At 44.0% G+C, this 21,983-nt stretch overlaps 1 protein-coding gene across 18 annotated transcripts in view; it reads right to left on the minus strand.

The window, feature by feature from the left end:
* The window catches only part of GRAMD1B (GRAM domain containing 1B), a 147,739-nt gene that overhangs the window by 38,334 nt on the left and 87,422 nt on the right, over positions 1-21,983 (minus strand). For 7 of the 18 annotated variants that reach the window (XM_042800692.1, XM_042800690.1, XM_042800691.1 and 4 more), the window contains 2 exons: positions 1,726-1,936; positions 175-195 (listed from right to left, as the gene is read on the minus strand). In XM_042800692.1, coding sequence (XP_042656626.1) covers positions 175-195; positions 1,726-1,936 — 232 coding nt within the window. Of the gene's footprint in view, positions 1-174; positions 196-1,725; positions 1,937-3,316; positions 3,378-9,537; positions 9,687-10,958; positions 11,302-18,373; positions 18,445-18,477; positions 18,807-21,983 lie in introns of those variants that run through there. The other 11 variants (XR_006166059.1, XM_032993030.2, XM_032993031.2 and 8 more) reach the window with 6 other exon arrangements.

The following is a 21,983-nucleotide window of genomic DNA, read 5'->3' on the forward strand; positions in this document are numbered from 1 at the left end:
TAAGTGAAACCAGCTTCTCGGCTACAGGCATCGGGCTGAGCTCTTGCTGACATTCTCGCAGCCGCACCAGGAGAATGCCTTTTACTGGGGTCACCGCTCAGTACCATGGGGAGGGTTTCTGAGTGATGAGACAGTTCTACAGTGGGGGGACAGGAGAGAAAAAAGAAGGCTTACTTTGGAGAGGCGCTTGTGTGACTTAATCGGAGAGAAAGCATGCAGGAATGAAAAGAGAGAAATTAAGGAAAGAAGAAAAATTACCTCGCAAATCAAGAGAAGGAAAACCCACAAACCCAACAGGAAGCATTATATCCTCCCCCCCTTCTTTGTGAAAAGCACCATGAATTAAAGTCAGGCTTTAGCAGTCACCATGTTGGTAAAAATCACACTTGCACAGCCTTAAGTCCCAGCACTTTATGGGCCAGGGCAGTGCAAATCATCTCTGTAACTTCCCCCCTTACCAGGGACACCATTTCCCTGACAGAGTGTCCCCCTGTGTGGCTGTGAGCATGGCGTGCCCTGCATCCTGCCTGCCTCCCTCCCATCTGCACAGCTTTCTTTTGGGGCCAAGCTGCTGGCACCATAACGCAGGAGGCTGCCATCCAGTCCTGCACCCTGGGGCAGGGTTTGGAAGGCATTGTGTGGGCAGGAAGCAAGTCTGACTTCAAGGGCAGCCTCAGAACTGACAGGTCTCAAATGATTCATCTTGAAAAAATCACTCACCCCAGTCTCTGAGCTCACGTACTCCCCCCCTCATCCCCAGTGAATCCTGTTTCCTCTGCTGACAGTGTCCACAAAGGGGAGTGGATGAAGACTTCTTGTGTGCATGACACAATCCAGGAATAAATCGGGCAAAGATCTAACAACTCATCTCACACAAGACATGAGAGTTATGCCTGTGACACCGTGAAGTTATTCGGGCTGAAATATTCCACTTCCAAAATCTAGAAAAAAACAAGTGCTCCTGACCGCTGTCTTGTAATATACCTCAGACATCAGGGTTATAAACAAAGGTTATGTTTGGCTACCAAGGCCTTCGTGTGTGTTTCACAAGGTCCCACTGCTCACAGAAAATCAAGAGTCATCAAACCTGAAAACCTCTTCCTCAGTACAGCAAAGACAAGGCCGTTTCTAATATGGTCAAATGACACAATACCTTTCTAGGGAAAATATCATCTATCCTGGTCAAGACAGCCATAACACTGCACCAAGAGGAGGCAATGTGCAGAGGATTGGCAAACTGATTCTGTGCAACTTGAACCTCATCTCAACACAGAGCTTAGACAGGACTGGAGAAATTCATGGGCCCTTCTCAGGCTGTTGGCACAGAGGAACCTTTACTTGTTCCATGACCCTTCATGATCCAGATGATAAAATGTAATTGCAACAGCTGATTTTCAAGGTCTTTCTCAAAACCACAGAGCCTCCCAATGAAACAGGGCCTTGACTGCAAAAACGTTAGCCTACATAAGCCATCATGGAACTGCGGTACAAGGCACCAGCAACTCCTGGACTCAGGTTGCTGACAGGATGATAGAGTTGTGCTGAAGTCTGACCTACACAAATGGCTCCCTGTTAGGAGCATTTTCAGAAATACGATGGGGGAAGGAGGAGGAAAGTTAGCCAGAGGGAAAAAATGTCACAGGACAAAGCCAGTGTATTGCATTAAAGAGTTTAGAACTGGGGACACATGCACATCTGGGCCAAAGTCATTTGCTCGCTCCTCACCTTGGAGTTCTTGGCCCCACTGCGGCCTGACTGAGAGGAACAGCTACGCTGTACACCCTGCTCCGGCGTGGAAGGGGATTTGTCTGACGAGTGGTCTGAGCCTTTTTCCACCATGGTGTCTCCTTGGGAGTCCTGCGGTGTCGGGGACCGGGAGCGTTTGCGCAGGATCGGGGAGCAGGCAGGTGTGCTGCGGTTTGAGTTACTGGCAGTACTGCAGAAATAAATAAAGAAAGAAAAAGCAGGGTTAATAATCTTCAGCTACAAACAGAAAGCAACTGCACCCATGCCTTGAGGTAGAGCATTACCCTCAGATTTCTCCACTAGCACAGCGGACAAATCTGGCTTCCCGAAACAATGCACCCAATGCCACACTTAGGACCTACATCCCCAGTAAAATTAGGTTGTAGACAGTTATCATTTACCAGTGGCAGAGGGAACTACAATGGCCTGCCAGTGTCTTTCTCCACCCACTCTTCTGTTCATCTGACTACAGATGAACGCCTACGAGAATGAACTCATCCTCTCCTGTCAGCTCAGAGTTTAAAACGATGACCTGAGCTTAGAAAATCTAAACTTGCACTCAAGAACGAGGGAGATGTCAGTGCGTTCTCAATACAGTCCCACTCTGTCCCTCCTTTATTTCAACAAGTGTAACTATTCTCAATAGGATGCACAAAATTGGAATCATATCTTTTAGCAAACACTCCATTAAAGATCATCAAAAACAATGGGGTGCTGGGAGGGGAGTCATGATGACATACAACATAGTCATGATTTCCTACGTCAAATCATCCTTTCCCACACCAGTTAGAGTTGGGCATGAAAATGTTTTGCTGAAATATAAAAGCTTTCATGAGTTTTTTTTTTAAAAAAAAAGTTCCCTTTTTTGATGGGGAAAAGCAAGATCTTTCAGAGTTTTACAGAAATTAGGACACTTTTAGGGGAATGGAACTTCTCATGCCATATCTTCAGCAAATGCCCCAACACCTAAATGAGAAAGCCAGTTACAGACGTATTTATACAGAACAGGAAAACTCAGATTTCCTCACTGTTTCTTCTCTTTTGATGACTCTTCTACCTGCTAGACTCTTCAAAATACCCCACACTACATCCATTTTTCCCTACGTAACTTATTTCCTTCAGCAGCCAAATCTATTTATGACCGGCCCAAACATCTTTGAGGTCTTTCAGCTGGTACTGTTCAACTCTGCAACCTGCAGGGTACAGTGGAGCCTGGGCTGATCCAAGGATGGACTTTGTAATAACTCGGCTGTGCTGAGTTGTTACGGGACCCTGTTATCTTCTGAGCATTAGGAAGTGGGGCACATTTGAGAGACAGAGGAGCAGGCAATAGAAAAAGGATGAGGGAATTACAAGTGTAAGGGATCAAACTGAAGAAGCTAGCACAATCAAACTCTTAAGGGCTATAAATTAAGCCAAATTATATATAGCAAACTGAAGTTTGCTTCTCACAATGGGATGTACAGTGAAGTAATTAAAAGGGATTGTTTCCTTTCTGAAAATCTAGAAAAGTTGAATACGTGCCTGAGGTTTCATTAATTGTCAAATAAAAATCATGTCCACCTCTTACCTTTGAAGGTGACGAAAACATTTGACAAATGTTGGTTAGCGGATACAGGTAGATAATGTAACACACTCCTCCAGTAGTTATCAGGTTTAGTTTAATTTGGTTTAGTACTGGATGAACTGGTCTCATAAATTATCCTCTATTTGCTCACTGCTTGGGTGAATACTTAAGTGATGAAACTTTCCCTAAACAATTTGCAGAAAGCATGCAACAAAGTTACTTATGTAAATACTAACAGAATCAAATTTCACACTCATACAGTGAGCTTGCAATTGGCAAGAACAGTAGTGTGCCACTTCACTGAAAACCCATAGAAGGTATTTTCAATAATATAAAATATGGAAATTCATAGAGATAACGAACAGGCCAGAGGAAAACTGGTTTGCAAAACATTCTGTAAGTAGGAAGACTGATTAAATTACGGACTCTGCTCTGTTACCTATTTCTACTTAATAGACTGTGAATCATATTGCTATAGAAAAAAAAGTTGCTTGCTCAAATGCCCTCTAAACCCAAAGGTAGCTCCAGTGTGAAGACTGGCAGAGTAATTCCACTCCTTGTTTTATCACAGTTCACACCTAACAATGGCACATCTCATGGGTGAACTATGCCAATAGCATACCACGTCCTCGCTTTCCCTGGTCAAGACACGTGAATACTATCTACATGTACAGCTCAACTGTAGCAATATTCAAGCGTTAATCCCTCCAAATCATGTTTGAAACAAAACAGAAGACTAAGCAAAAGATGATCTGGGCCCTTCTCACCACAGCACTGCCTGCAACAGTTCAGGTATGTCATGAAGTAAAATTATCAGGGTGTTTTTAGCTTATTGAAATGTACAAAAGTATCCGGTTTCTTCAGACTTTCAGCTGATTCAGTTAAAATGGGTATTTCATTTTCTGTCCTCCTGCTGCTACTTCTGCGAAGCTCAAGTTGTACACACTTTTTGAACAACCCAGCATAGTTATATCTAGTGTACCAACTGCAATCGGCAACTACCTGCACGTGCAGAAAGTGCTGTGCAAATGGTACTAAGACTTGAAGTTCATAAGCAATGCTTCCAGAATTGGAAATTACTTTCAACTGCCATTCCTGTGGTTAAGAACTCTAAAGTCTGAGGCTCTATTGCTCCTGCTCATGCTGTGTTATTGCTTATCTGGCATTATATCAGATTTCCTAAATCTTGCCCGCAGCATGCTTGAATCAACATAAAATAGCTTATGGGAGAGGTCCCCAGAAATACAAGGCAAGAATTTGAAGACAATGTTACCGAGTCACGTATTGCTGCATTAAATTTGTTTGAACAGACATACTCATTTTTCTTCTACAGCTCTACAAAACCTGAGTTTATCATGCACAACCTCCTTCTCATTTTCAGTTCGTGTGAGTTCATACAAGTTTCACTTTGAGTTTCAGCTTCAAGAAACTCTAAAGACCAAGTCAAATTCAGTCTGGGTTCTGCTTGCTTTCAGGTTACCATTATGAAGGCGCACTGAGTTTTTACTCATATAGCACAAAATAACCAGTTCAAAACCAGGATACAGCTGCACCATGTGTATACGAAACTCAGAGGAAACCTGCTAAAAGTTCAGTACTCAAATTGTAATTAAATGAGAAATGAGACAAATTCTGCAATAAATACAGTAATACTAGCTCCAGCGTACACTCACTCACACGTGGGCATGGAAGACACATTCTCAGTTTTCACACTGAGCACACACATGCTCTAAAACTGGCTTAACACGCCTAGCACAGATACTGCTAAGCAGTGTGAGGCCAGGGAGGCCAATTCAAGCTAATCACCTTACAAAGCTCCTCAGGTGGGTTTTTCAGTCATGGCTGAGTAACCCACACTGCTGCAGCTACACAGGAGCAGCATCAGCCCTAAGTGGATTAAAGCTGGCGCGTATATGTTTGCCCAGGCTCAGTTCACACTACCATAGCCATACATTTTGGTGCCAGCTCTGCCAAGCGCAAGCTTAGGCAGACTCTGGCCTCCAAGTTCATTTTCCAGTCACTTTGCATCTCTGGCATGCTTTAAAAAACTAAATCCATCTGTACATATTTTGTTAGATATGGATTATCAACTTTGCAGAGATAGGGGAAAAAAAAAAAAAGACAGCTTCAGGCACGTCTTAGGCTCTCCCTTAAGGCAGTGACAGAGAGCTGATCAAACTCAGGGGCTCTGAATCCACCTCACACTATCTGATAACTGAGCAATGCTGAGTATTTCTCACATGAAGGACTCCACGGGTGCGCACACAATGAAGAACACAAAGCGTCTGTTATTTCAGCCTTTCACCTCTACCACAGCAAGGATGGGCACAAAAACCCCCCAAGCCTGCAGCTCTGTCCCACTCGCCTCCCCCTGCCCTGAGCCCCTCAAAACTCTCACTGCTCCTGCTCAGTCCCTGGAGTTTGAATCTGACCCAAGGCACAGCCATGACGAACGCTTTCTGCAGTTGCCATAGTGACCAAGGCCTGCAATTGAACCAGGAATCAACGCCTGAAATGCCAAAATGGCTTGACCCACTTTGAAAAAAAAAATAATAGTAATAAATAATGCTTTACAGACCTAATTGACCAGAGCGCATTCAGGGCCGCACATACCCCTGCAGTGTGGCCTTGAGTAGATGCAACAGATTCAGTCAGGGACAGAACACAAACAAGCCCACCTAAGCAGCGGCCCCTTGCTCCTAGGTGACACTCCTGCATGGAGTATGTGAAAGCAGGAAAGGCAGAGTACGTCTTCTTGATTTATGTTCATACTCTGCCTAAGAGAAACACCTCGTCTTACGATTGGAGCCGCAGTAAAAATAACCTGAGCGAGTGTGCCGCGGCAAGGGCGAGGCCAAACTCTGTTCAGTCTCATGGAGGACAAGCCTCCGTATCTGGAGCAGCGTAGCAAAGAATTGAGCTTTTCGTTAGGTGGTGGAAAAAGAACGAACATCTGGCAATGCATGGACAAGCTACCTTGGTCACACCCTACCCTGGATGCTCCACAAAGTAAGGATGCAAGAAAAGACACAAAAAGGCCAAACTTCCTCCTTCAACAGAGTATTTCCTGTAAAGATTTGGACCAGCCGATGAACAGAGACTTCAGCAAGCAGTAGCTTTTGGGAATGGCTACAGTTTGCATCCCACAAGCTGAGCTTGGGATTCCTACAGCTATAAAGGAACCCTGAGGACCCTCTGCAATACTCTAACAGGGAACTCAACAAGAAACCTGACTTTGTTCATGCCTTTTAAATAAATTCTGCATGAATGACATTCGAGCAGTCCTGAATTGACATGAAAGTCTGTCCATCCTACAAGACAGCCTGAAATAATTGCTGCCTGCCACCAACGCAACCATCCCTGGGCTTAAAACAAGCCCCCCTCCACCAGTCCTTTCCCAAATCCCTCAATAGCCACCAACCATCCTCCAGACACAACCGCTTGCAGAAGAGCACTGACACAGCACCTGCGGCTGCACTGTGCAATAGCAGCTTGTAGTGCTCCTCTCAAGTAGTGCTACACACAGATTAAGAAAACACACAGCAAATCCATTTGAATCTGCCAGTTGCAGGATCTGAATTAGAATTTTGCCAGAAGTAATTGCTACGTTACAAAGACTATCAAATGATTTGTAACAACGAGGGCAGCTCATCTAAACAAGTGGCAGCTTCAGGCACGCAAAGCTCCCTACCTTCTTTGTGATCACCAGTTTCTCAAACGGCAGGAACAGATCAAGGTCACCATTTCCTGCAGTATATTTCTAAACCCCTTGGACTTCCTCAAGAAAGTTCTGATCTGGAAGCTCATCGGCAGACTCCAAGTCCACCAGTTTTCAAAAGAACATTCTTTACAAGAGCAGATCTGCTGAAGTTGCTCACGCCTCCCTGCAGCTCACAGCACCTACCTGATAGTAAGCTCTTCAAGGCCCAAAACTGGGGTTACTGACAGCATTGCAAAGGTTGGGCATTCATTCTGCAAAGTGCTGAGCACTATGTCCCCAAACCAGCAAAGAACTTAAACACATATTTAACTGTATGTCTGAAGTTTATGGGCTGTGCAAACAAAGTCAAGCCTGTGCTTACATGCTTTCATAAACAAGACTGAAAGAGATGCTCAAGCATAAAACACAACTCTACTGATAAAGTCTTGAAAAGAACAGGAAAAGCTACAAGGTCAAGAAGGCACCTCAAGCCTGGCTGAAGTACAAAAAGAGTTAATTCTCCTCAGAAAAAGCTGGTAAGGGGGTTAATTAAACGCCTACAAAGATACTTTTCTGTGATACAGTCTGACATCAGTGGATAAAGATGAGATTCAGAAACTCATTATGCAGTCTACCAAACAGCAAGCAGATGGTAACAACTTTTGATCACCACCAACCTACACTCACTTCAAATTGATAATACAAGAATGAAAACCCTCATATATCCTCAAGCAATTCTCCGGGCCTAGCATTGCTTTACAAGCAATAACAAAATACTATACTTTTATTACATCTCCCAGTAAAAAAAGACAAAAACCATTATATTAAAAGCAATGACACCTATAGAGCTATACAGGAAATGAGTAGTGTTTCATGACAATTGCTTTAAGAAGAATCGTAAGAATAGTATAAATCCTGCATGGTTTTTAAACAACTAGTTTTTAATAGAAAAGTCCATCTATGTCAAAGATTTACTCTGATTATTTTGACTTTTCACAGAATGGTGTCCTACTCCTATGAGAGTCACTAGTGTGTTTACATATTCATGAGATAAAATTAATGCAATTATTATGCTTCAGGAGATTAGCAAATCACTGCAAGTGCTAGGAAGGAATTTGCCTTCTGCCCATATACAGCACTGTAAGGTTGGTCAAATGTATTATTAACAATGTCATTGTCTTTCTCTGAATCATCTGATACTGGTTACCACTAGAGACAGACTATCAACGATGGACAAATAGTCTGATATATTACAGAAACTCCCACTGGGCTGTGTATGAAACAATCCCTCCACTGCTCCCTTCCTACTCAGAGTTATTGCAAAAGTCCCAAGAAAAAGTTGGAAAGTGTTTTCAAAATAGAACATTACAGATCTTAATAATACTATCCAATAATGCAACAGTCATAATTTAGAAAAGATCTTCAATCTGCAGGGAACCAACACGTGTTATAAATCATAAACTAAACCCCTCCATCACTCACAAATTAATATAATTCCATTTGTTCTGAAGGAAGACAAACAACATGAAACAAAAGTCTGATGGATAATACAATGAAATCTGGGAAGCAATAAAGGGGAAATAACGCAAAACAATCATTTCACATCCCCCTGAAGCTGATGGCATGTCCGTTTCAGACACGGCCCCAGCATGGTCACCTGCGGGTCACTCAGTCTCCAGCTCTACTTCCAAAGGAGGAACAGATAAGGGCATTGTTTCCTCTCCTCCCCACTGCAGTGCCAGTGGCTCTTGGAATTAACCGCAAGAATTGCAATATTTAATGCTGTCTTCAAAATCTGAGCCTGGAACTTGGGTCAGAACAGAGCTCATAAGTCTTAAAAAATAAATATAATGAGGAAGGGGACTGTTAAGCCATATCTGATGTGAAGAAAAGTTTAAAAACTTGACAGCTCCAAGAACAAAAAATAAAATTAAAATCGATACATTTTAAACTGCATTATTTCCAAGCTGACATCAAAATCTTTCAATGTTTTGGAGATGCACTGTTGCTGTCATACCACAATCCACGTGCATCATTTCAAGGGAAAGCAAGAAAAATGCAATATACCACTGAATAGCTAGTAATAAAGATCCATGCTCATTTTTAGATGAGGACATAGGTGCAATACAACACCTCGAGAAGAGCACGAGCACTCTTCCTTTCTGCCCATCTCCTGCTATAACTTCAGCAAGGCTATGTGCATCCCAGGACATTATCCCCAGCGCAGGTAGCATCCCCCTGAGCACATTCCAAACTCTTGGCAGGGGTTTTATAATCCACAGATTAAACGTCTAATGAAGCTTCACACCACATCTTATCAGTGACAAAGCGGGGGTGGACAGCGATATTGTGTATCTCAGGAGTAGAAGACAAAGCTAGAGCTTTACGTCTTCCCACTCGCTCCTGCTGCTCATCAGCATCAGCTTTTATAAGTTAACGGAAGATGCTGGGATCAAACCAATTTCTTTTGCTCATCCCGTGATCATTCTGAAAACAACAATGCAACAATTTCACATCCCCTCACCCTGATATCCTCCATGCAATCTCTCCCCTTTGCTCTAACCATGCAGCAGCACTGTCCAGCTGAAAGTTAAAAATAGAGGGCCAAGGGCTGCAGCCGATGCTGGGAAGAGTCAGACACCCTCAGTGCGAGAATCACACACAGTCCTTTGTCCTAAGGACCTGGTTCAGGCTTGTCCCCCCCCGACATGACATATTCTCTCTTGCTTTATCCAGCTTGCTGGTTTTCAGTGGCATGGGCAGTTGGGGGCTTCCTGGGGCTGAACGCTGAGCATCCAAAGTGACTGCACTGATGCAAAATATATCTCTGAGATTCAGCTTGAAGTTTCCTTCCATCCTACTGAGCCAAAATCACAAGGTCCATCCTAAATCTACCAGCTTCAAAAGGAGTTCTCCTGAAGAGGCATGAGACTTAATGAAGCCAGGAAACAGGAACATATCCTCTTTACTGAACCAGTGATTTCCATGATGGACAGGACAATGCTAGTCACCAGTAATCTAAGAAAAAGCAATTTTTTAGTGAAGGGGGATTCATCAGATTCTCACTGCCTATAAACACACACAGTGCAATGAGCCATCATTTCCTACTGCCCTCCCCTACCTCTATAGACTCTGAAGGACCGTCTGAAAAAGAGGCACAAATAAATTCAGTCCTTCCCCATCGCTGCAAATACACAACCACAGAGAGGAATGCAAAGCAGAACCAAGACATCAGCGTGCATGCTCCAAGCCCTTTTAAGAGCAAGGGAGCACATGGGCAAACAAATACATCATATTTCTGCAGCAGCTCCAGCTGCCCTCCTGTGACGCATTGCCAGTTCATCCAACTTCAACCCCCTTCAGCCTCTCTCCCGTGTACCCAGATGTTATAAGAGCAATAACTGCCCCTTCAGCGGTGGGGGATGGGGGAGGCAGTAGGCGGAAAGGGAAAAGGAGGAGGGGTGAGGGGAATGAAAGCTGGGGGGGAAAAAAAAAAAAAAAAAAAGAAAAAAAAATCAGATTTGCTCATCGGTTGTTTCAAACAATCGAAAGGGCTGCTTTAGCAATTCCACTGCAGGAGAGGTAGGGCACGTGCATGGGGGAGAACAAGGAAAAAAAGGAATCAGCCTGTGGAAGGGAAAAGAAACGAAGCATCTCTGCAACATGATGTCACGCTGTCTGCTTTCAAGTCCCCCAAACAGAAAGGAGCAGCAGCAGCAACCAACATGGACTCCAGATTTAATCTGCCTGGAAAGCGTATGGCTCGGATGGTCGATTTGCTCAGCAAACCTGTTCCGAGCACAGCACACCCAGCACTTTGGCTCAGTCTGCCACACGCACGGATGCACGCGCGTGCACACACACTCAGAGACCGCAGACAGCACACGCACACGCGGAGGGGAGAGGAAAAGGCATCTGCAGGAGGAACAGGAGAGTAACACTAACCTGGTAGCCATTAGGGACCGGAGTGCAGCGCGGAGCAGCTAGGGATTCATTCATTCGTGCACTTGTGTGTGGTGGGGGGAGAGCGAGGGTGGGCCGGCGGTGAGGTGGGAGGCTGCTCACCTCCTGCACCATCTCCAAGCCCTTCCCGAAGGGACGAGGGGGCCGGGGGGTGCCTGGGGCTCCTCACGGGCACCCAGAGCCCCGTCTCTCAGCTCCCTTGCACGCCGCTGGGGCTCCGGCCATGGCTCAGCCTCTCTTAGTCCCCCCCCTCCCCGCCCCGCTCTTGGGGATGAGGATTGTTTGTGCGGCTCGGCCCAGCTCTGCGCGCCTCCCGCCCTCGCTGCCGCTTCTGCCGCACGCGCTCCTGCCCGTGCGCGCACACGCATGCACACACACACACACACACACGCGTGCGCACGCACGCTGCCCGTGGGCTGCTGCTTTACATAATGCAACCCCCCTCCATGCCTTCGTTATTCACGTCTGCCAGAGGAAACGGGGGTGGGGGAGGCCTCTCTGAGTTTGGTTTTTTGGTTTTTCTCTTTTTTTTTTTTTTGTTTTGGTTTGGTTTGTCTGTTTGTTTGGGGTTTTTTTCTCCCAAGGTCCCCTGATTATACCCGTCGCTTTTAGATGCTGCTCACAAAGTTCGGCAAAGCTCACAGGTTAAGATTCTACAGGTTGGAAAAAAATCATATTCATCCTCCCTGTGGACACATCAGACCATTCACACGAGGGAGAAAGTTTCAAAACCTGTAAGCGTGTCAATACAAGAACAGTCAGGAAAATTAAACCCTAATTAACTGGTGAAGTGGATTATCTAAACTGAATTAAATGCTGTGAGGACACACTCATTCAGAATTAAGGTGACCTCAATGCAATTTAGCTTACTTCATCTAGGAAGCTAATTGCATTTCATTTTTTATGCCTATCCATGTGTAAACACGCCTGGGATTTTTAAAGAAACATTATCACACAAAATTTACAACTCTACAGCAGCATTTGGGGGACATACACACCAGTGTATCCCTACACGCCCACTCAGGGACATCTTTACACCAGAATAAGGAGAAAGGCTTCAGTCCCTTTCAAGGGTTCTCACAGTATGACATAAATTAAACAGGCTGAAAGATGAAAGAGAGCAAAACAATCAACTAGCTTGCACTCTTCCTTCCAGTAAATGAGATCAGACGTTGTCTGTGCAAGGAAATAGCATAGAACTGATCTGAGACCGCTTCCTGTAGTAGCACCCTTGATGTGAAGCACAAGTGTCTCTGTGTGGAAATACCCTGGGGTATTTCAGACCTTTAAGTGTGAAATAACTTCCCAGCGTAGACAAGCCTTAAAGAACACCCAGAGAAGCTCCTGCACCAGTGTGGCTACAGTAGTTTAAAAATTTACACCTTAGACCGCTTCTATTCCTCTGCAGTCTCCGGTCTACATTCACATCGCCCACCTTAGATGTTTATTTTCAGAGTTCCCTGCGGTACCAGCTGAGCCAGGCAGGCAACTCCAGAGTATGATTCAGAGTACCTAAATCAGAAGTGTGACTACAGCCAAATTTAGATGCTGGAAATGACCCCTCAGGGACTTACTGATAACAGAAGGAGCCGTGCCTTAAGCAATGTAAATACTCATCGCTCTGCCCTTTGCTTTCTTTTGTTGCATTTCATCCATTCCATAGACAGCGTTGACCATTTTCTCTTCTCTTTAGAATCAGCCACCGCTTTCAGTGCTAACATCCCAAAAGAGCATCTTTGCAAAAGGCTGATTATCCATCATTTCACTACAATAAAAATCAGTGGGAGCAGGAGGTGCTCTGCTCCTAAGAATCAGTGCTCCAGCAGACTCATGTCACTGTGCAATTCAAATGATGCACAGGATTTTAAGCTAAAAATGCTGTCACCATACATGTCTTCATACAGATAGTAAAACAGTACCATCCTTTTTTTTAATATTACTCAAAGAACACACATCAATGCACATGGGTTTGCCGTGTATATGCCGCTATTTTAATAAATGCATTGCCCCATTAAGAGATCCATCAGCCTGATGTCAATTTTGTGATGTCCTTGTGACCAAGCTTCTTTTTTCATGTTTTCCATTTAGTATTGCCAGTCACAAGCATCTAAAACATCCATTTTCACCCCAAACAAACTTGGCACACAAAATCTAATTTCATAAAAGCAAACCTGTTTTTCACTCCTCTAATTCCATTAGCACACATTTGTCCAGGTTGTGGTCTCAAGGTTTTGTCTGCAGTCATGGGAGAAACTTCTGTTAGGATGATAAAGTTCCTCATATTGTTACATACTTACAAGTGTTGGAGATTTACAAACAGTACCAAACAAAATGAATCCATAACACAGTAACAAGAGCTGACAAAAATATTTGTCACTTCACCCAGTAATGTCTGAATTTAGGCTTTAAATCTGCAAGTCCCCGTAAGGATGGGGCTTTCTACCTATGTGGAAACGCACCGTCTCTAACAGGAGAAGTCGTAAAGCTAAGTAACAACTGGCAGTGAGAGCTAGGGCCAAATCCCACACCACCTTGCCCTCACACACATTGACTTAACATGGAACTCTCTCTTAATTTTGCAACGCCTTCTTCTCAAGACTTTAATCTTCAGTTCACCGGACCATGTGTCAGTGTTTTGCAGCTGAAGAAATCCACATGCATTAGTCTTGTGGTCCTCACCAAAACCACTGAAGTATTTCTCCAATACAAACCTAAGAATGCAGCGAAATCTCATTATCCAGTCAGAAAAACCAAGGTGATCAGCAGAGCCACTATAACTTTCACCTTGACTTTTCATTTTCATATGTGACCATTGAAAGTTTCAAACGCTTACAAAAGTTGGTGAACTGGTCAATTTACAAACATGCTTAAAGAAAATGGCATACAGCATACAAATTTTCCTATTCCCTCTGTCCAACACAACGGCACCTCCGTATCCAAGGATGCTGTGACTCCCACTGAAACGCTACATCTAGGACTGTATCTAGTTTCAACACCTGAACAGCATGGATAAAGTGGACAGAATTTAGATAAGAGCAACAAACAATAAAGGCAGCAGCACTGAATCCATTCAATGCAGACTGGAGGTCAAGGAATGACAAGCTTTAAATGATCACCTGGAACACATGTTTGAGAATACTGGGTAACAGATGGAAGTGCAACAGCACCAAGTGCTGAAAGCTGAAGCTAGACAAATTCTGACTAGACACACACATTTTTGGAAGTAAACAAAACTAATCACTGTAACTAATTCAAGGCTAGATTATCCATCTGTGGCAAACAATATTATGCAAGGTTTTGTGGTTTCCTAAAAACTGTTCTGTACCTCAAATCAGAATCAATTCAGTCAAGTTTTATACCTCGCATTCGACAGGGCTTGGAAGAGATATGTGAATGGTCCCATTTCATTTTATAGTCTATGAATCTTTCAGTGTTTTTTCTCTTATGGCTTTCAAAGATATACGAAAATAGCTGGAAGTGTGATTCTCAGCCTCTACAAATTTTGGTGTGTTTTATCTGAATGACTATTAGGGTTTGAACAAGATACTATTTTTCAATAGGCACATGAGAGCTACACTGACCCAAAGGCTTTGATGAAACTCAGTATAATGGCTACTTCAGATCTGGAACCATGGAAAACATGCAAAGGCTCAGAGCAGGTCATGAAGTGGTAGGACAGATTCAATACACGAGCTTAAGACCTACCCACTCTTCAGACTGTCAGGAGAGAAGATGAATCAAACGAAGGCTCTGCTTCCAAAAACACTGCAAAAGCAGTAGTAAAAATGCAAGACTTAGAGAAAAAGCTTCTTAGGCTTATTTGGGATGGTGTGCAAAAAAGCAAAGTTATGGGTAATTTGAAAAATCACGCGACACCTCAGATACTTTACAAATTTCATCAGTTGTGCAAAATTCAACCCAAAACTCTCAGAAATACAAATACTTCTGTTACATTTCCATTCCTGTCGCTATGAAGACAGCTTGCTTCGTGGTGATAATACTTCAATAATACTGCACTGAGAAGAGGATCTTTAGAGGCCGTTAAGGAAGCTCTTCTGAACTTGAAACTACTGGTTCCTGTGTTGTCTAAGAGCTGCAGAACACATTTTATGTCGACTGGGTTTACTTGCAGATATGTCTCTCAGCCCTTGCCCTGGTACTGGTGCTAAAGAACCAAGACAAGTACTAGGGCATTATTTCATGTGTGGAGGAGTTTTAGGAGGGCTTGACTGCTGAGCTATTCGTGGCATGACACGGTCACCCACCACAGCCTGAATACCACAGCCCTACAGAAAGGTGAAAAGTCATACATCAGGAGCACTGCCTCCAAGGATGCTCTAACTCAGAGCATGCCTATCTGCGGCAGGATTATCAGTGTTCATGCAGACATCAAGAGCCGTACCTTTACTGCCTGCTGGACTGAGTGGCAGGGCTGGTTTCTGCTCTACTGTCTCAAACCCAGCCGTAACACAAGCATACTCATACATATTGCATCCCTCAGGTGCGAGGAAGTGATGCACTGTCCAAGTAATTAAAGCCCAGGGCTGATGATCCACACACGCAAGGCAGTCCAGCCCCTGAACATCCAGGCCTGCAGAGCAACAAGTGGGTTTGAGATAAACTCTGTATCCAGCTAAAGCAATCTTACCCTCCCTGTAAGCCACAGCAGGGATATGGAAACAAACAGCAGTCTTTAAAAGTCTGTCTGCAAAACACCTGGGAACAGTGAACACTTGGATTTGAAAACACCTAAGGTTTCTCATTTCACCTTCCCCAATAATTCTTTGTCCATTTTTAATATGATCTGTTTGGAAAACGTAAAGCCATTGACACGGTTATTCCCCATCATCTCTACTTTTCAGCTGAGTTCAGAACAGAACCAGAGGACACCTACGCTTTCATAGCACCTCTGGCCTTATCTTCAAAGACATATCAGAAATGTCAAGAAAGTGTGTCCTCAGGGAAAACTCAGCGTAGTGCTGCAGCCTCAAGATCTGCAAGTAGAATTAGCATTAGTGGGTAACTGACGCATCTGAGTGGTAATTAATATTTGGCACATGTTTAATTGTTTTGCTCATACCACTGTTGGAGCACCGAAGCTGCTTTTCTCCTAGACACCCTCTTTAACTATGAATGTCTGGACTCTGTTTTTGAACGCACAGCATTGTACAAGGCGAGTTCTCCAACGTGGTCCTGTTTGATAGCTCCTGCTCAGACCATAGAACATCATTCCTGCCTCCAGTGTACAAAGAGGGTCCTGCTCTTCAAATCCCACAGTATTCTCACCCCATTAAGCAATAAGGAGCACTGCCAAAACTCTTCCTTCTCCCTTGCAGAAAATGGGCTCCTAGACAGGTACCAGATCAAGCAAAAGTCTTTTGAGAGTACTCTGAACTGACAATGTCATTTTCATGGAGCAAGATACAGTGACTGCTAAGACTGCATGGATTCCTACAGTAGTGGGGGATGGAGGAGGCAGGCAATCATGTGCTCAAAGGCATGGGGAGGAAGAGGGGGAGGAGGAGAACAAGGAGAGAGAGAGAACAAAGTGTCAACATCTTAACTGGGACACACAAAGAGCCAGTTCTTAGTAAGAACTTAATCCAGGATTAACAAGAGGTCAGTTACCTCTGCAAGGAGACTGCACTAGAAGGAGCTAATTAGCTCTCCTTAATTGCACAAAAGAAACCACACAGAATTAAAGACATTCACAAGTAGCAGATCCTACCTCACCCAGGAAACAGAGCCCTACCTGTTGTCCTTAACATCATGCTCAAACAATCAGCACGTGGAAAGCCAAAGGCAGGAAAGGTGAAATGATGTTAGGAAAGAGGCTGCGGGGAGTTAGGCTCAGAATCAACAGGCAAAGTGTTCGAGTGAGAGCTGGAGCCTACATCGCACAGGACACGCATTTTGAGCATCGCCAGTATCTTCCTAGACAATTTCTTCTGCAACCACTGCCATCACACATGGAACTGCCCAAGATCCCTACAGTAACTACAGCTATCGCTTTCATAAACAGTATTATCCATGAGGAAATTTAATGCAGTTTTAGCCCTCTCTGATTCAAGGTGATCTCTGAAAATGAGGAGGAAGGATAGCACAAGGGGACCCAGTCCATTTTGCCCTGTAGGCCCAGAGTTGTAGGTTGAGAATGACAGAATCACATCCCAACAGCGGTAGGCATTGCATCCTGGTCAGGATGAACGAAGAGAACAAAGCAAATGCATCGTGGACAGGTAATAGCTCCCGGTCTGGAAACCACTGGTTTGGGATGATACAGTGGAAAAGGCTGGCTGAGCTGACCTCTCACAAATTCTCCATCTAATCATATATTACAAAGACACTTACAAATCCTTAAGTCCCCTGCCAACTTCCACTTGATACTAAATCCATCTCACTTTTCCTCTGAAACCATTATATTTTCTGTTCTAGCACACTGATGATAAGCTAGTGCATATTTTACCCCAGAAGCAACTGCGCTGTACTGACAGATAATGTATACAGCACTCAGTGTACTCAAAAATGAAGATTAACAAGCACATCGATAACACTAACAGACGTCTCTGAGATCAAGCACTAATAAAAGTAAGCCCTGTATTTATTTGTTTTACAGCACCATGCTGAGGGCTGGGCAGCTTGCAGAAAGACAGGGCCCTCACCCTGAGAGGCTTACAGTGCAAGACCTCAACCGTGCAGTGAAAGGCATGAAAACAAGAGGCTGCACCGATTTCAAATTCTACTGCAAGTCAGGGAGCCACCTTTGACCACCAGGTCTGACTGCATCCCAGCTGCAAGACCAGTGTCCAGGCCAAGAGAGGATGAAGAGAAAAGCAAAACAACAGCTTGACCAGGGGAAGACTACCATACACCCCAAGAAAAATAACAACAGAAACAGGAGCTCATCCATTAATTACAGGTCCCTGTGAAATCATTACAGTACTGCCTCCGTTATTGATGTATCCTTCTTTTCTTATCCCTTCAGGACAGAGGCAAATATCACACCATTATACTTCCAGTTACATTGCAAAGGTAGCCACCAGAGGACAAGCAGCAGCAAAATTTCAACTCAAACTCCCCACAAATAAATTACATTCTTTGGATAGCACTCGGAACATGAGAAAGCCACATCCCCCTCTGCTCCCAGTAATTAAGCAGCAACCCTCCTATATGCTGTTCCTATGCAAGCTCAGCACAAAGGGAGAATTCCCTGACATCTGGATAAAGCTTCAATAGCTGCCATTGGAGAGAGCAAAATTCACATCGGCTGCTCTGTGCCAGGGGCTGGGCTACACCCCGTCTCCTGGTACAGACATGCCCCGCTCCTTCAATCCCTTCCACCACCACCACCCCGCCACTCCCTATTCCATGCGGTACTAAGCTAGAACAGCTCAGACCTGTGAGTAGATTTATGAAGAGAAGGAAGAGGAAAAAGGGTCTGATCTCTTTCTTTAGCACTGGTGGGTACAGTGTGCGCTTCTATGTCATATAAGCCACTTACAGTTATGCCAGCTTCTCCGTTAGTCCGGACTGTTCCAATCTGTTTATCCCAACCAAAATCAGCCTCCTAAAGCCTTCCCCCAAAGCACTACCCCAATCTCTACCCTTCAGACTCCTCCTGAGCCACCCCTGATTTCAATCCGAATCCCGTTCGCATATATCAGATTCACCCCCACTATCACCAGTGGACTTCCTTAACCTTGCTCGACACTTTCGTCCAGGCTGGTCTCAGACACCTGTAAATCTGCTGAGCTCACCCAGACACTCACTAACAACACTAAACAGCTTCTCAGTCCAGCCCCTACTCCCATGAAGACAGAACATTACTCCAGAAGAGTCTTGCTCGGCTTTTCCCCCCACCCCCCCATCCCTTTCACCGCGACTTCAGATTTCTCAGTCAAAGCCTCTGTATCTCCGTCCCAGCCCTGCACTGCGTCAGGGCATCCTTTTTCCTGAGGAACTGCTGGACCTCACAAGGCACGCACGAACACAAAGGAACCTGCACCCACAGGAAGGAATCCTCCTGCCTGCCCGGGAGATGAAGAATGAAGAGCTAAATGATTGCATCGCCACCTGCTACCACATCGCTTCCCTGCTCCTCTGCTCTCCGATTCCAAAACCACCATTTAAACTGCAGACAGAAGCAATTCTGCCGGGGGAGAGATCGTTAAACCATTCAAGAATCTTGCTGCTCCGATGCATTTTATGCTCTCAAAAGTAGTTGACAAAAAGATTCCCCGCTCTGATAACAGCTTGGCATGGCTGAAACAAAGCCTTCTTTGCAACTTGCTACCCAGCTCTGGCATCTGAACTGGCTGCTGCCCACTAGAAAGAAAAGCACCCTCTGTCTCTTTAAGAATGCCCTGCAGCCCACATCACTAGAGCTCAGTTAACCCTGGCTGCTCCCCACTCCATTCGCGGATGACAGCTATGAAATTCTGTCTTCTCCGGCTCTTATCTCCCTGTCCTACCGCCCTGGTACAGCTGCTCCATGTTGTTGCAAATCCCTGGCATCCCGAACATTTTTTCAGGGGCACTTTAGCAGAGCTTTATAAAATATCCCCATACTCCCTGCTGTAAAAACCACCAGGGAGTACTTCTGTGATGACAAAGGAGCAGAGCAGTCCGCATGGACCTCAGCATCTCAATTACCTCTAAATTCAACTTCCTTACTCCCAAAAAAGCATTCTTCTCCAACTACTCAGTCATTTCTACAGACATACTGACTCAGTCTTGCTGAGCCAGAGGCACTACCACCCTTCTCTAAACCTCATCAGACACAACACAAACCATCTACTTCCCTGATATGGCAGCAGGGAGAAGAGTCAGCAACAGGATAAATATTTGCCTTCAACACATGGGTATTGCCAAATATAAACTCTTTGAAAGGCCATCTTCTAAAGACAGGTTACAAAATGCAGAAGGTAACAATGTGGCAATTGATAGTGTATATAAATACACATACAAAAACCTGTCTCACAAGAAAAATAAACCAAAGACTGTGACTGATTCTTTTCTCGGCAAAGCATGAAGAACGCTACCCTACCATTGTCCTTGATTTTGTACCTACTCCAAACAGGTATAACAGAGGAAACAAAGTCATGTCCAGCAATTCAAAGAATCAAGAAAGCAAAAAAGCAGCGCAGCTCAACACTTCCCAGTGCAAAAGCACAAAGCAAATTAGACACGTTCTTGCAACATGATAGAGGAGCAGGAAAGACTAATGTGTTTCAGATCTGCATAGTCTGATCAGTCATATCTCATGGAAGCTGATGAAATATTTGCTCTGTATGATCAGTTAATCTCTACCAGGAACTTTATTACAAAGGAGCCATTTAACCAGAAAGATACTCTTATAGAGCAACAAGTTCAAAGGAGACCAACAAAAACATTATAATATTCATGAGGCTCGTTTATGAAAAGAAACTTGAAGGGTAAACAAAGTGAAGTGGTCAACAAATATCTGAAGAATGTAAATACCAAAGAGAAAGAAGAAGCTGTACTAAAAAGGTTTTATAACAACGAGCAATGCGATTATATTGAGGGGAAAAAAACTAGGCTGAAGTCAAATCTTTGCAGTCAAGAGCATGAGAGAAGTGGTATAAACCAATTCACTTGTCATGTTTATAAACAGCATTAGGAAACCATTAATAAAGCCAAAACAGGGAAATGGTCCACACTGGCAGGAGCATGGATCACTGCCTCAATTCCATCGAGTTTTTTTCTGTTCAAGTCTGAGGACTTGGTTACTGCTGTTTGCTAGCAATGCATGGCTCTTTAAAGGTTTGCATTTGGTTGGTGTTACAGCAGTTTGAGCATTACAATTTAGAGAATTGTTTTGACTTGCTGTGTTTTTGTTCCCAAAAACTCCAAGTGAAACATATCCATATGATTTCGACTTTATGTGGGAAGTCTTGCAAAGCGACATCTAAATCATCTGAAGTTCTTAATCTGGGCTGCGATCCTTGAAAGAACAAGTGTTCTTACGACAATTATGGTATTTCCAAATATAAGCAAGACATAAGGTTGCTTTGGGGCAATTACATGGATTCAGCTTGTGACTTTGGACAAGTCATCTATGAAAAGTGCAGGGGACGTGGCTGGCCAGTTTGCATTTCTGCAATATCTATATCAATATTGTTGGCTCTCTTTAAAGAACTGTTTTAAGCTCTGACAATTTTTTGCTCATCTAAGTCAAGCTCGCAGTGGGGAAGTTTTCTAGCACACCTCTATTAATAAACATGTTAAAAGTAAAAATGCCTTTAATCTCTGTATGTGTCATCTGCAAACCGAGGCTAATAGCACTTCCCTTCTTCTACCCTTTGTCTATTTTGACTATTTAGGATGCATGCTCTTCAGGACAGAAGTGGTCTCTGGAGGTGTGCATGAAAATCTCCTAGCACTGTAAGGCTCTTCTTTTAAGAGCCTCTCACTGTAAAATAACACAATTTTAGAAAAAGATCCATTCCCAAAAATCAGCTGTGCTATCACCTGTCTTTGAATCAGAAACTCAGAAGAATCAGTGGGGAACCTATTTTTCCAGTTGGAAAGGTTGGAAAAATAACATAACAGGCATTTGAAGCAATGATGCAGTTTTACTGCCTTGAAACTGCCACTGAATATTGCTCAGATTCTCTAAGCTCCAAGCCCTAGAAACATACCTTCTTTCATGGCCTACAGCTAAGCAATAAGTTGCCTCCCAAACCTTATTCCTAAAATGTACATCAGATTGAAGGCCACCACAAGTACACCATTCCTTAATAGTTGACAGCTCTGAAAAAAATATATGCCAGTTTTGAGAGCCACACAGACACAACCCAGTCTCCTCATAAGCAGAGGGCTCTTCTTTCAGACCTCTATAGCTGCTTTATTTCTATCCCTACAGAGTCAGAAATACACCCAAATTACAGCTCTAACTTTCCACCAGCTTTCTAAAATGCTTCTGTCTCCAGTGTAAACCTTTTAATTCACAGCACTTCATGTGTCCTCACTACACAAGTAAGGGAT

The sequence above is a fragment of the Tyto alba genome, unplaced genomic scaffold (genome assembly GCF_018691265.1).
Source record: "Tyto alba isolate M040663 unplaced genomic scaffold, T.alba_DEE_v4.0 Super-Scaffold_32, whole genome shotgun sequence".
NCBI classification, from domain to species: Eukaryota; Metazoa; Chordata; class Aves; order Strigiformes; family Tytonidae; genus Tyto; species Tyto alba.